Raw genomic sequence first — 11,906 nt, forward strand, 5'->3', positions numbered from 1 at the left:
TATCTCTGAAAGTCAGCTGCTGTGAGGGGCGGGGTGTTGTTCCTTCCCACCTTGCCTATGTGCTTCCCAGAAGCGGCTGGCCAATATATATATATAAAAAGATGCTGTGTTATGTGGACACGTGGTTTGACCCAGCAATCGTGAGTTAAATTAAGAGCTCTGTGCAAGTAACCTCATCCTATTTCAGGCCAGAGGAAGAGCAGATTTATTTCACTGAGGTTCTCGCGGGAGAAGAGAAACACTCCCATGCTTTCTGGAGCCAAAGAGGGGCCCAGTATTATTCGGTTGGAAGGAGAAGGCTCCGACATGAAAACCTTTCCCCAAGTAATATCAGAGAACCACTAACCACCCTTTAAAACATGTTATCTACCACACATAAATGTAGCCTGAAAACTTTATTTTGGATGCAAAATATGAGGTTCCTTTCCAGATCTTGGTTCTTTTTTTTTTTGGTAAGGAATAGATAACTAACAGACAGACAAAATAACCTTTAGTTCCCACTTACTAAGGGTAGCAAGTGAGGGTGGTCTAAGGAGTGAATTATGACTGGCACAAAACCTGGGGAATCAGGACTCTTGCTTCCTTTCCCCAATTGGGAGCTTCGTCTGGCTAGCCTCCCCCCCCCCCATGAGAACTGGAAACCTGCTCAGCATTTAAGACCAGGAGAAGCTGGTGCTGCCAACCTTCCACGATGCTTCAGGCATAGCATGTGCCCTGTGGTTTACGTGGACCCGGATGCAGAACCTGCTGTCATGTGCGTCTCTGTACTGCCTGACCCTGAGCACATTTACTTAGAATAAGCACCACTGGATTCAGTAGTTCTTAGTCCTAGATTATTATTTTTAAAGCAAAACAAGCATTGCAGCCTTAAACAAGAACGCCGGTGTGTTGAAGAACCTGACAAGACCCAGTCACCCTAGCAAAGTAGTAGCTTTTTCAGATTTACTGAGGATAACACCCCACCCTGTTTTAAACAGGGAGCTGAACGTATTGTACCCAGCAGGGTGGGATTTGGCACCTAGCACAAATACAGCACATTTTAATGGGCAGATTAGGAGAGAATTCCTTACGTTTGTCTCTATGTCACTATTCCTCCTTTACTTTATCAAAGGGGTCATGGGCTTTGAAAACACTCAAACTCAGGACGCAAGGGAGAAACGTGCTAAGAGGAAGGCACGCTTGGCAATTCTACACCGTGCTCAACTCCCACCCGGAAACCAATGTCCCTACTGTGGAAGGACGTGTGGATCCAGAATTGGCCTCCATAGTCACTTACGGACCCATTGTTAAAACCATGTTTATGAAAGACAATCTTACTTGGCTATGAGGGCTATGATGGGAAATGGAAAGAGAACAAGATGCCTCTCTAACAGAATTCAAGGATGTGGGGGGAGGGGTGTAACAGGAATTTAAACCGAGTGGCTGCTCTTCTTCTGGCCCCCAGTGCTTTTTACAGGGTAGATTTATCTCTATTAGATGGCCCAGCAACAGCTGAAGAAAACCAGACCGCTTCCTTGCTGGGGAATTATATTTTGCAAACCCGACTGCAAATGAAGATGCATCGTATATCATACATGCAAAAGCACACACACACACTAGAACCTGAGCTACGTAAAAACTCCCAAGACCCAGAAAGGAAACTCCCAAGACCCAGAAAGCAAAGGAGCCAGCATGACAATTGTTCTTTTAACTCAAAATAATCTTTACCAACCTGAAAGGAAACGTGCACAGGAAGCTACACAGATGTCTAAGCCTGTCCCGAAACACAGAACCCACCATTGCTCTTCACCACCGCACAGCTCAGCGGAGCATTCTTCCTGAGACCAAACAGTTTACCCACTTCTCTGATGCTATCTCTCCTGTGGGGCTGCAGGGGTGAGCAAGAATGAGAGTGGCTTTTCTCTGCTCTGCTGTCAGTTCTGACAGGAGGAAGGCAGATACTTCAGAAGGGGGTTGCATGAACACAGAAGAACTCACCACCTGGTGGTTGTAGTTCGGGGGTGGGGGTAGACATCACCTGAAAGCCTCTTGCACTCCTTCCTCCACCCCGTCCATAGGATTTCAGGCTAGATTTGGGAGCGCGGCAATGCAGGCCCAGCCTGCGCCTGGAGGCCACACATGACCAGCTTTGCACACCGTTTCAGACTGCAAAGCATGTGGCCATCCCCATGTTGTTGGGACTCCAACTCCCATTAGCCGCAGCCAGTGGTCAAGGATGATGGGAACTAGAGTCCCAGCAACATGGGGACGGCCGCAGATTTCCCCACCTCTGATTTAAGGAGACCTTATGGGAGGCGGTTCTGCCTTCAAACTTGCCGGGATTGGATGCGACAGAGCACAGGGACTATAGACCAAGAATCCACAAAGAACTGAACTGCTGCTGGTGTGGGCCAGCGAGAACGACCAGCCTTCCTCCGAGCTTCTTTTCACATGGCTGTTAAACCCTCTCTGCCCAGGAGTTGCACAGGGAGGCAACACTGCCACACTTCTAGCACCTGACTATTGGTGCGGATGCCGCGCACGATGCTGCAGCAGTTCCTTCTGCCAATCAGGAGGACTGCACGGGTGCCAGAGAACCCGGCACAGCACCACCCTCTCTCTTCCTTCTTCTCATGGTGCTTTTCTTTGCTGCAAGTTGGATGGGGAGATCACTCACCATCAAGAAGTTTGCCATGGAATCCTGGGAGGCAAGGAGGGAGAGAGCCGGAGACAGACAGGGAAATGGCCAGGAGAAGGGCAGGATTCTGCTAGCGGCTCCCATGCCTGATTAACGTTCTCTGCAGCTCCAAGTAGGTGCATCACCTTGCAGCTTTTCTCTTTAGGAAGCCAATTATGCATAACAAAAGAGAGGCAATGACCTGGCACTCTCTGGATGTTGCCAAGCTGCCAACACTCATCAGGCCCTGTCAGGGATGATAGGAGCTTGAGCCCAGAGACACCTATTATACCCCACACTGGCTACCTTTGCATTAAGGTGTCCACGGCTCTGGGCCACTCACCTCATCCTCAGCACCTGTTTCTCAGCCCTGCTGTGCAGCCAGGACAAAGGAAGAGCAGGACTAGCCTGTCTGCCAGCTCAAGAGATAGCAAGGTCTCCCTCCCTCCACACTTGTAGAATAGCATGGCTGCTTCCAGACCAGTGAAAATGGCCCAGCCTGATGAAGGGCGGGAGAGAAGAAGAGAGGCTAGAACTCGGTCATTTTCTTGTGCGTGTTGGCTTTCTTCTGCTCTCGCTGGAGACTGGCCTCCTGAGCCCGCAGCTCGCTCAGTCTCTTGTGGGCTCCGGCAAGCTTCTCCTCCAGCTGAGCTGCGGCAACCGTGTGCCTGAAAGCCCCAAACCCAGAGAATTAGAAGGATGTCCCGAGAAGAGGAAAGGAACATGCACAGGGAGGGGCCTACTCTATTCCCCCCCCCATACCTACATCAAACCAATTTCTGGGCACCACAATTTAAGGATATTGACAAGGTGGAATGTGTGCAGAGGAGGGCAAGCAAGATAATCAAGGGTCTAGAAGCCAAGCCTTATGAGGAACGGTTGAAGGAGCTGGGTATGTTTACCTGGTTAAGAGGCGACTGGGAGGAGATATGATAGCCAACTTCAATTATCTCAATGGCTGCCACATGGAAAAGGGAACAAACTGGTTTTCTCCTACTCTGGAGGGTAGGACTCAAACCAATGGCTTCAAGTTACAAGAAAGGAGATTCAAACACCAGGAACAACTTTGTGAAGGTAAGAGCTGTTTGAAACAGTCTCCCTTGGGAGATTGCGGACTCTCCTTCCCTGGAGGTTTTTAAGCAGAGGTTGGATGGCCATCTGTCATGGAAGCTTTAGCTGAGTTTCCTGCATTGCAGGGGGTTGGACTAGATGGCCACTGGGGGTACCCTCTAACTCCTAGAGTTCTATGATTCTGTGATGCAAGAGCCTGGTGCTCTTCCGGATGTTTTGGACGACAACTCCCATCAGCCCCAGCCAGTACTACTGAAATATTTCCAGCTAAGCCAGAAATATTGGGAAGCCAAAACCCCCAGTCTCCATTCTAGATCAGATGCCACATGCAGAATCGAAAGGTCTCATTACCTCCCGATGTTGCGTGCCAGGGCTTCCTGGATCCCTCGGATGTCCTTCTGGGTTTGGTCGATTTTCTCCACCGTCTGGAAGAGGCGGACACTCAGAGCCTTCTTCGTGCTCTTGCTGGCGTGGTAGATCTCCTTGCTGCTCCTCTCTAGGGGCGCCAGCCCTGCCTCCTGCTCACCGAGGTCCTGGCCCTGAAGCTTCTCATTCAGGAAGTCAAACACATTTCGGGAGGGCTTTGGGCCCTGCCGGGTAGGCCGGGCAGCTTGGTTGCCTTTCGCCCGCCGTTTTCTGGGCTTGGCTGGACCAATCTTCCCCTCCCTCTTCTTCTGGAGGATCTCGGCACACTCATCCAAGGACTTGCCTTTGGGCAGCACAACGGCTAAGACTGGCTCCACTCTGCCCTCTGAATTCTTCCCCAAACCTGAAGCAGGAGGAGAGTCATGGATGGAGGACTTGACCTGGCATGTGTAACAGAGACTTGGTTGGATGAAATAGATGGGCCTGTCCTTGCCACTGCTTGTCCACCAGGTTTCTCTTAAGCACAGCAGCCCAGGTCATATTTGGGGGGGGGGGGGTTGCAGTGATTTTTAGGAAGTCAGTAGCTTGCATCAGGCGTCCCTACTGGGAGTCATTTTGGACTCACAGCTGTCCATGGAGGCGCAGGTCAATTCTGTGTCCAGGGCAGCTGTTTACCAGCTCCATCTGGTACGCAGGCTGAGACCCTACCTGCCCACAGACTGTCTCACCAGAGTGGTGCATGCTCTGGTTATCTCCCACTTGGACTACTGAAATGCGCTCTACGTGGGGCTACCTTTGAAGGTGACTTGGAAACTGCACTTAATCCAGAATGCGGCAGCTAGACTGGTGACTGGGAGTGGCCGCCGAGACCACATAACACCTGTCTTGAAAGATCTACACTGGCTCCCAGTACGTTTCCAAGCACAATTCAAAGTGTTGCTGCTGACCTTTAAAGCCCTAAATGGCCTCGGTCCAGTATACTTGAAGGAGCGTCTCCACCCCCATTGTTCAGCCCGGACACTGAGGTCCAGCACCAAGGGCCTTCTGGCGGTTCCCTCGTTGTGAGAAGCCAAGTTGCAGGGAACCAGGCAGAGGGCCTTCTCGGTAGTGGAGCTCGCCCTGTAGAATGCCCTCCCATCAGATGTCAAGGAAATAAACAACTACAGTATCTGACTTTTAGAAGACATCTGAAGGCAGCCCTGTTTTGGGAAGTTTTTAATGTTTGATGTTTTATCGTGTTTTTAGTGTTCTGTTGGGAGTCGCCCAGAGTGGCTGGGGAGGCCCGGCCAGATGGGCGGGGTATAAGTAATAAATTATTATTTATTATTTATTATTATTATTACTACTACTATTATTACAGTGGTACCTTGGTTTAAGAACAGCTTCGTTTATGAACTTGGATTAAGAAAGCTGCAAACCCGGAAGTAGGTGTTTTGGTTTGTGAACTTTGTTTTGGAAGTGGAACATGTTCCGCTTCCTGTTGAGTGTGTTCCATTTGTAAATTGAGTCCTCCACTGCTATGGGAAAGTACGCCTTGGTTTTAGAACGCTTTGGTTTAAGAACGGACATCCGGAATCGATTAAGTTCGTAAACCAAGGTAGCACTGTAGTATTATTGTTATTGTTATTATTATTATTGGCAGAAGCAGATAAATTACTTGGATAAGTTGCAGAGATAACCACCTTTTGCGCACATGCAAATGCTTACCTTTGCCAAACTCATACCCCATTTGAACAAGGAGTTTGGAGCCAATGCCACGAGTATGCGCCTCCCAGCTGCCGAAGGAGGAACTGCAAGAGGAGGTCCCTTCCCCATTCTCAGGGGTGCTGGAGTCGATAACTGTGAGGGCACAAGAGGAATTTTAAGTGGGGGAGGGCAGCAGCATTGGCAAAACCAAGCAGGGTGGGATACCGAATGCAGAATCCTGGAAGCAGGAAGAACAACTGGCTTCTCTCTCAACTTTTTGCTGCCTTGATGACTAGAGTTTGTTAACTACCCTAATCATTCCAGCCAGTGTGGTGTAGTAAGGAGGATGTCAGATTAGGACCTGGGAGACCAGGGTTCAAAACCCCACTCAGCCATGAACATCACTGGGTGACCTTGGGCCAGTCACATTCTCTCAGCCTACCCAACAGGGCTGTTTGGGGGAATAAAATGGGGAAGAGGAGAACCATGTTTTCCACCTTAAGCTCCTTACATAAATTGCATTTATGATTACATGTATATGGTTTGGCTTTCTGGCCAGCTTGCAGACAGCTTTTATATTACTGCCTGTGACTGCCTCTTCAATTTACATGCAGCAGATCCCAGGCTCAATCCCTAGCAAGACCGGGAAAACACTTAACTCTGAAATCCTAGAGAGTCGCTGAGCTAGATGGACAAAGACGGCTTCCTTTATTCCCCCTTTTAACAATATTTCCTTCCCCTTACAAACTTGTTTCCATGAGTGTGCTGGCAGAGCATTTTCAGCCTCTTCATAAAAATACAGTTCCCTGGTATCTTTGGGACACATGCATTTATAAAGTTCGTTTACGTTTACAGCGCAGACATGAAACTACGTTCCAATGATTTTTGAACCCCCTTTGTCATTTCTTCGCAGTCACAACTCTGGAGGAATCAAATTTCCAGGGGTTCGTTTGCTCCCGAGATTGCTTTGGTTCTTTTTAAAGACTTGCTGTGCACTGAACAAACCTTTGCTGTTTTTGAGAGGGAGGTGACCTTGGCTAAAGCGAGCCATTTTGCAGATATAAACAGCACGCAAATCTCCAGCATTCCAAAAAGTCCACAAGTAGCAGGCCCAAGATGAGAGATTAAAGAATGCAGTTACACTAAGTGAAAGCAGAAGTTCAGAGCAAAAGGGGAAGCTCCCCCCCCTCCAAGAAGCCTTGGGAGGCTTGAATGCCCACACCTTATACCTTTGGCATATCCGGCATCATCCACTTCATCACCTTCCGACTCCGAGGAGGATGAGCTCTCCTCGCCACGGAGAGGAGGCATGATGCCGTCTCCCTCCACAACCGCTTCTTTCAGGAGCAGCGAATCAAATTTCACTGTGTAGTAACCGCTGTCAATGTCTGAGGAAGGGAAAGTGAAATGGTTAGGCTGCAATTCAATGCGCAAACTGGGCAGGGGCGTGTGAAGTGGGGGGGGGGGCGGAGGGGGGCTGCCCCGGGTGCCACTCTGAGGTGTGTGTGTGACAAGATGGCACCTGCCTCCCCTCAGCTGTAGAGCAGCCAAGGGAGAGCTGCATCTGTACGGGCTGCCACTCTTGCGCGCCGTCCATACGGGCAACCGTACGGGCTGCCGCACATGCACACTCCATACGGGATGAAGCCCACACAGCCGCCATGCAAGCGGTAGTCTGTGTGGCCGCTGCGCGTGCGCAGCAACCCATACGGAGTGCACATGTGCGGCATCCCGTACAGGCTGCGCATGCGCGGCAGCCTATAAAGTCGCTGCATGTGCGCAGTCTGTAGGGGATGCCGTACATACAGTCCGTACGGATGCCGTGCATGCGTCACGGGGCAGTTCGGCCTGCCCCTCGGCATCCTGCCGTGGATGCCGGAGAGGGTTCCTCCGCCACTGCAACTGGGGTACCCATGTGCAATTAGAAGAAGCATTTTTCTTCATAAAGCTCCAATGTCAAGACACGCTTCTCTCACAGCTCCTCAGCAAGAGGTGTGTGTAAGAAACGGTTTCAGATCAATACCTCTTGCTGCCAACATTGATCTGGGAGTAAACTCCACTGAACTCAGTGGACCTTGCTTCTGGATAGACGAGCACAAGACTGAGCTGTACATCTTGAGTGCTACATTGATTTATACATACACTGTATATATGAACTGGTATAGCATTGTGACTTTGTTTCCCCAGTTCCTGATGGGCTATTTTAATACCCATTACTTTTTAAAAGTGGGACGTGGGTGGCGCTGTGGGTTAACCACAGAGCCTAGGGCTTGCTGATCAGAAGGTCGGCAGTTCGAATCCCCGCGACGGGGTGAGCTCCCGTTGCTTGGTCCCAGCTCCTGCCAACCTAGCAGTTCGAAAGCTCGTCAAAGTGCAAGTAGATAAATCGGTACTGCTACAGCGGGAAGGTAAATGGCGTTTCTGTGTGCTGCTCTGGTTCGCCAGAAGCGGCTTTGTCATGACCTAGAAGCTGTATGCCGGCTCCCTTGGCCAATAACGCGAGATGAGCGTCGCAACCCCAGAGTCAGTCACGACGTGACCTAATAGTCAGGGGTCCCTTTATCTTACTTTTTAAAAGGTATGATATTAAATGCATCCTTAAAGTACAGGAGGCATTTTTTTAAAAAAACAAAACAAAACAAAACACCCACACACCCCCATATACATTGGGGAAAGCACTTTGGTGGAGCAAGTACACTGCATTCGAAATAGTTCAGGTCCCGGTTCTCCAGTTAAAAAGGACTGTGGGTATAAAGCCCAAAGAAAGAAACATGCTTGTGCCCGAAATCCTGGAAAGCTGTTGCCAATCAGAGAAAATAAACTAGCTAGATGGACCAATGAACATGTTTGGAATAATGTAGCTTAGTTACTAGACGTGGAGTAGTAACTGAAACGTTTGCAGGCAGCTACGGTAATGTTTGGATTTCTTTGCAAGAGTGCATCATGGAAACACCTTCATCAGAGGGGCCACTTGATAGTTCAGGTATGCCTTAGGGTCCCCTCATGCCAGACAGGTATCTTGCCTACCCCTACTGCACCCACAAGTCAAGTTAGAAATAGGCATAAACCACCCTCCAACCTCACAGCAAACGTGCAAAGCGAAACAAACTCACCTGTGATTTTAGCAGCATACCAGATCCCATCCTGATGCCTTGCCAGACAAGCTGAGCCCACAGCAAGGCAGCTGAGGTTGGGCTCCTCAAAGGGGCGCAGCTCCTCCACAGATACAACTTGCCCATGGGAGAATCTGCCAGAGGGTGGGTGGGGGGAACACAAGGACAATGAATCACAAGCGCCAGCTGCTGGGAATCACAAATGGGGAGAGGCCTGCTGCACTTAGGTGCTGTTTTCAGGCATCCCAGTGGGATCTGACTGGCCACTGTGGGAAAAGGATGCTAGGCTAGCTGGTTGGAGCAAGCAGGGCTCTCCTTATATTCTTATTCAGGGCTGTCAGCTGCCTTCATCCCTGGCCATTGGCCATTTGTGCTGGGGCTGATCGGAGGGCCAAAGGTTCCCTGCACCTGAACTGCAAGCTGCACAAAGGATACTGCAAAATTAAACTGCAGAGATGCTCCAAATTGGACCCAGCGCCTTCCAAGTATTGTGGCCTACACAGCCCATTTCTCTAACTGGCTTCTCTAGCTGGCTGGAGCCCACGGGAGCTATACTACCAGATACCTAGAGCAGGGTTTCCCAAACTTGGGTCTCGCTCTGTTTCTGGACTACAATTTCCATCATCCCTGACCACTGGGCCCTGCCAGCTAGGGATGATGGCAGTTGTAGTCCAAAACTGGAGAGCCAAGTTTGGGAAATCCCGGTGTAGAGGGCAGCAGGTTGGAGAAAGCTTGGCATAGCATCCAGGTCCTTGGTGGAGGGGAGGAGGGTGAGGGCAATATTATGAAGACTTCCCTGACCTGTTGGGTACCCCGTCCCTACCCCTTACCCAACTCAAGAGTAATCCTGATTACCTGCAATTCTCTTTAAACCGACACTTGTCATCCAGGAAGAAGGGGCACGGCTTCAAGGATTTGTAGGTGGGGTAGAGATAGAGCACTCTGACCCCACGGCTTCCATCTTCCAAAGATTCACTCCCCACAATCATGGCATTGTGGTACTCTAGGGTGCCCCAAGAACTGTAGTATGGGGCTTTCACTTTCATCCCACTGGCTTCTTCCTCCTCCTCCTCCTCATCTTCCTCCTCCTCCTCCTCCTCTCCTTCTTGCTCCACATCTTGAGCGTCTGGGGTCTCATCCTCTCCACCCGTTTCAGCAATGGCTTCCTTAAAAGCGGCATATTCATCATCTGTGCTCAGTGGCTTGTCTGGCTGGAGAGGATTGGATGAAGATGTGGAGAGCGTTCCTGGGTCCAAAGTTGCACAGAGCTTGCTCTTTTTCACAGAAACCAGGCTGGATTCTGTCAGTTCTATCAGCTGCTTTAAATCCGCCTGCAGCTGGATCAGGTCAGGTTCCTGTGTTGGGTCCGGCACAGCTCCCAAAGCCAGCTCCACTTGCTGCAGCTGGGCATTATAGGTCTGGATTGCTGCTTCCAAACTCTCCTCATCCATCGCTGCAGAATGAAGAGGTCCCTGCCCCCTTTTGGGCTTCAACACATCTTCATCTTGACAGGTAGCAGGAAAATTCGAGGCAAATGCTTGCCCAAAGCAAGATCTTCTCAGTTGTCCAGCAATTCCCTCTTTGTTATCAACCAGGCACACCTCTCTGCAGCAAAGGTGGGTTAGTTAAGGTTACAAAGGGTTAGAAGTAAGACCAAAATATTACAAACCAGCCCCTAGAAGCTATTCATAGAATCATAGAGTTGGAAGAGACCACAAGGGCCATCCAGTCCAACCCCCTGCCAAGCAGGAAGATCAATAGATCACTTAAGGAAATTCAATAGATCACTTAAGGAAATTCAATAGATCACTTAAGGAAATTCAATAGATCACTTAAATTCAATAGATCACTTAAGGAAAGACAGCCATTATTCCACTCTTTCAATGTGTGCAAACTTGCAGCAAAGTATGTCCCACAATTACAGCCTCTGCGCCAAGGAAACTATTCACCAGAGCAGCCAGTGTTGCCACCTTTCTTTTACTGGTTTTGCTCCTGTGCCGTTAATAGCAACCCGACTGTAGAAATGAAGCAAACAAAACTTTCCCCATCCCTGCCTTGTGGCCCCTAACGTGGAGCCCATAGTAACCATAGCACTCCCAGCCACCTCTTGACACTCTCCAGGGCCTCCTGCCACTGCTGCAACATTCAGTAGGTATGTAAGCAGAGCAAGACATCCTTGTGTCACACGATCAAAGCAAGCTAAAAGGAAAAAGCTTTCCTTTTTTGGAGGGGGGGGCGGACTTTTCAAACAGGGAAAAAAATACATACATTCACACACACACACACACACTTTAATCTTTACCCCGGTGGCAAATTCTTAAAAATCGGTTGCTTTGTTTTATTCATTTTTCTTTAGACCTGCTTTGGGGCGTCGTCTTGGAGAGCAGGATCTAAACACTCCCCTGAAGTGAAGTAATTATGTTGTGTATGTTTGTCTTCCTAGGCTGAAAACTTTTGGAGACGGAGGCTCCATCCCTGAGCTGGCCCTGCGACAGCCGCTCTCTTCCCTCACCAGGCCCCGCGCCTGCCAAAACCTCCCCGAGAGACCCGGCAACCCCGCTCCCCGGTGGCCTACCTCGCAGGGTTGTTTGCAAGGTTGGCTGGAATTACGAAAGGCACAGCTCCTTGAACACTCCCCCCCCCCCCGCTACGGATGTTCGACGACGGTAGGCCTCGCGCAGATTCCGCCTCCTTCCTGGCCCCGCCAGGCTCCCTCTCAGCCCCCGCGACCAAAGGCACCAGCAACCACACAGAGGAGGGAAGACCCAATTCTATGCCCGGAAGCCGGAAGGCGCACGAGAGGCGAGCGCCGCCATCTTGGGTCATCCAGCCTTTCCATTTCCGTTCTCTCTCTCTGGTGCCCGACGCGCACGTCGGCCTAAGAGGCGGGGCTTGTGCGTTTATGCGCGTTTTCGCGCGCGATGCACGCTGGGTATTGTAGTGCCGGGCTGTCAGACCACCTCGAAAGCCGCCGCGTAGCGCGGGGGAGATGAGGACTGCATTTCCCAGGGTGC

At 50.3% G+C, this 11,906-nt stretch overlaps 1 protein-coding gene across 1 annotated transcript; it reads right to left on the bottom strand.

Moving 5' to 3' along the window:
• Window positions 1-380: 380 nt before the first annotated feature.
• On the bottom strand, window positions 381-11,762 carry ZGPAT (zinc finger CCCH-type and G-patch domain containing). The gene is made up of 7 exons (XM_035123284.3): window positions 11,468-11,762; window positions 9,748-10,497; window positions 8,893-9,026; window positions 7,009-7,167; window positions 5,801-5,932; window positions 4,079-4,496; window positions 381-3,324 (listed from the first exon to the last, which is right to left on the bottom strand). The coding sequence occupies exons 1-7, from the start codon at window positions 11,716-11,718 to the stop codon at window positions 3,186-3,188; spliced, it is 1,983 nt and encodes a 660-aa protein (XP_034979175.3). The 5' UTR covers window positions 11,719-11,762; the 3' UTR covers window positions 381-3,185.
• Window positions 11,763-11,906: the final 144 nt, after the last annotated feature.

The sequence above is a fragment of the Zootoca vivipara genome, chromosome 7 (assembly GCF_965207765.1).
Source record: "Zootoca vivipara chromosome 7, rZooViv2.hap1.1, whole genome shotgun sequence".
In the NCBI taxonomy this organism is placed as follows: domain Eukaryota; kingdom Metazoa; phylum Chordata; class Lepidosauria; order Squamata; family Lacertidae; genus Zootoca; species Zootoca vivipara.

What these genes read in the sequence shown, in the direction of transcription:
- ZGPAT (XM_035123284.3), bottom strand. Translation starts at nt 11,718, where the DNA reads ATGACCCAAGATGGCGGCGCTCGCCTCTCGTGCGCCTTCCGGCTTCCG. An exon ending in TGATGCCGGATATGCCAAAG is followed by an intron (nt 5,933 to 7,008) that starts GTATAAGGTGTG and finishes GTGCCCTCACAG; the next exon opens with TTATCGACTCCAGCACCCCT. An exon ending in CTGGCACGCAACATCGGGAG is followed by an intron (nt 3,325 to 4,078) that starts GTAATGAGACCT and finishes TGGGGCTTTCAG; the next exon opens with GCACACGGTTGCCGCAGCTC.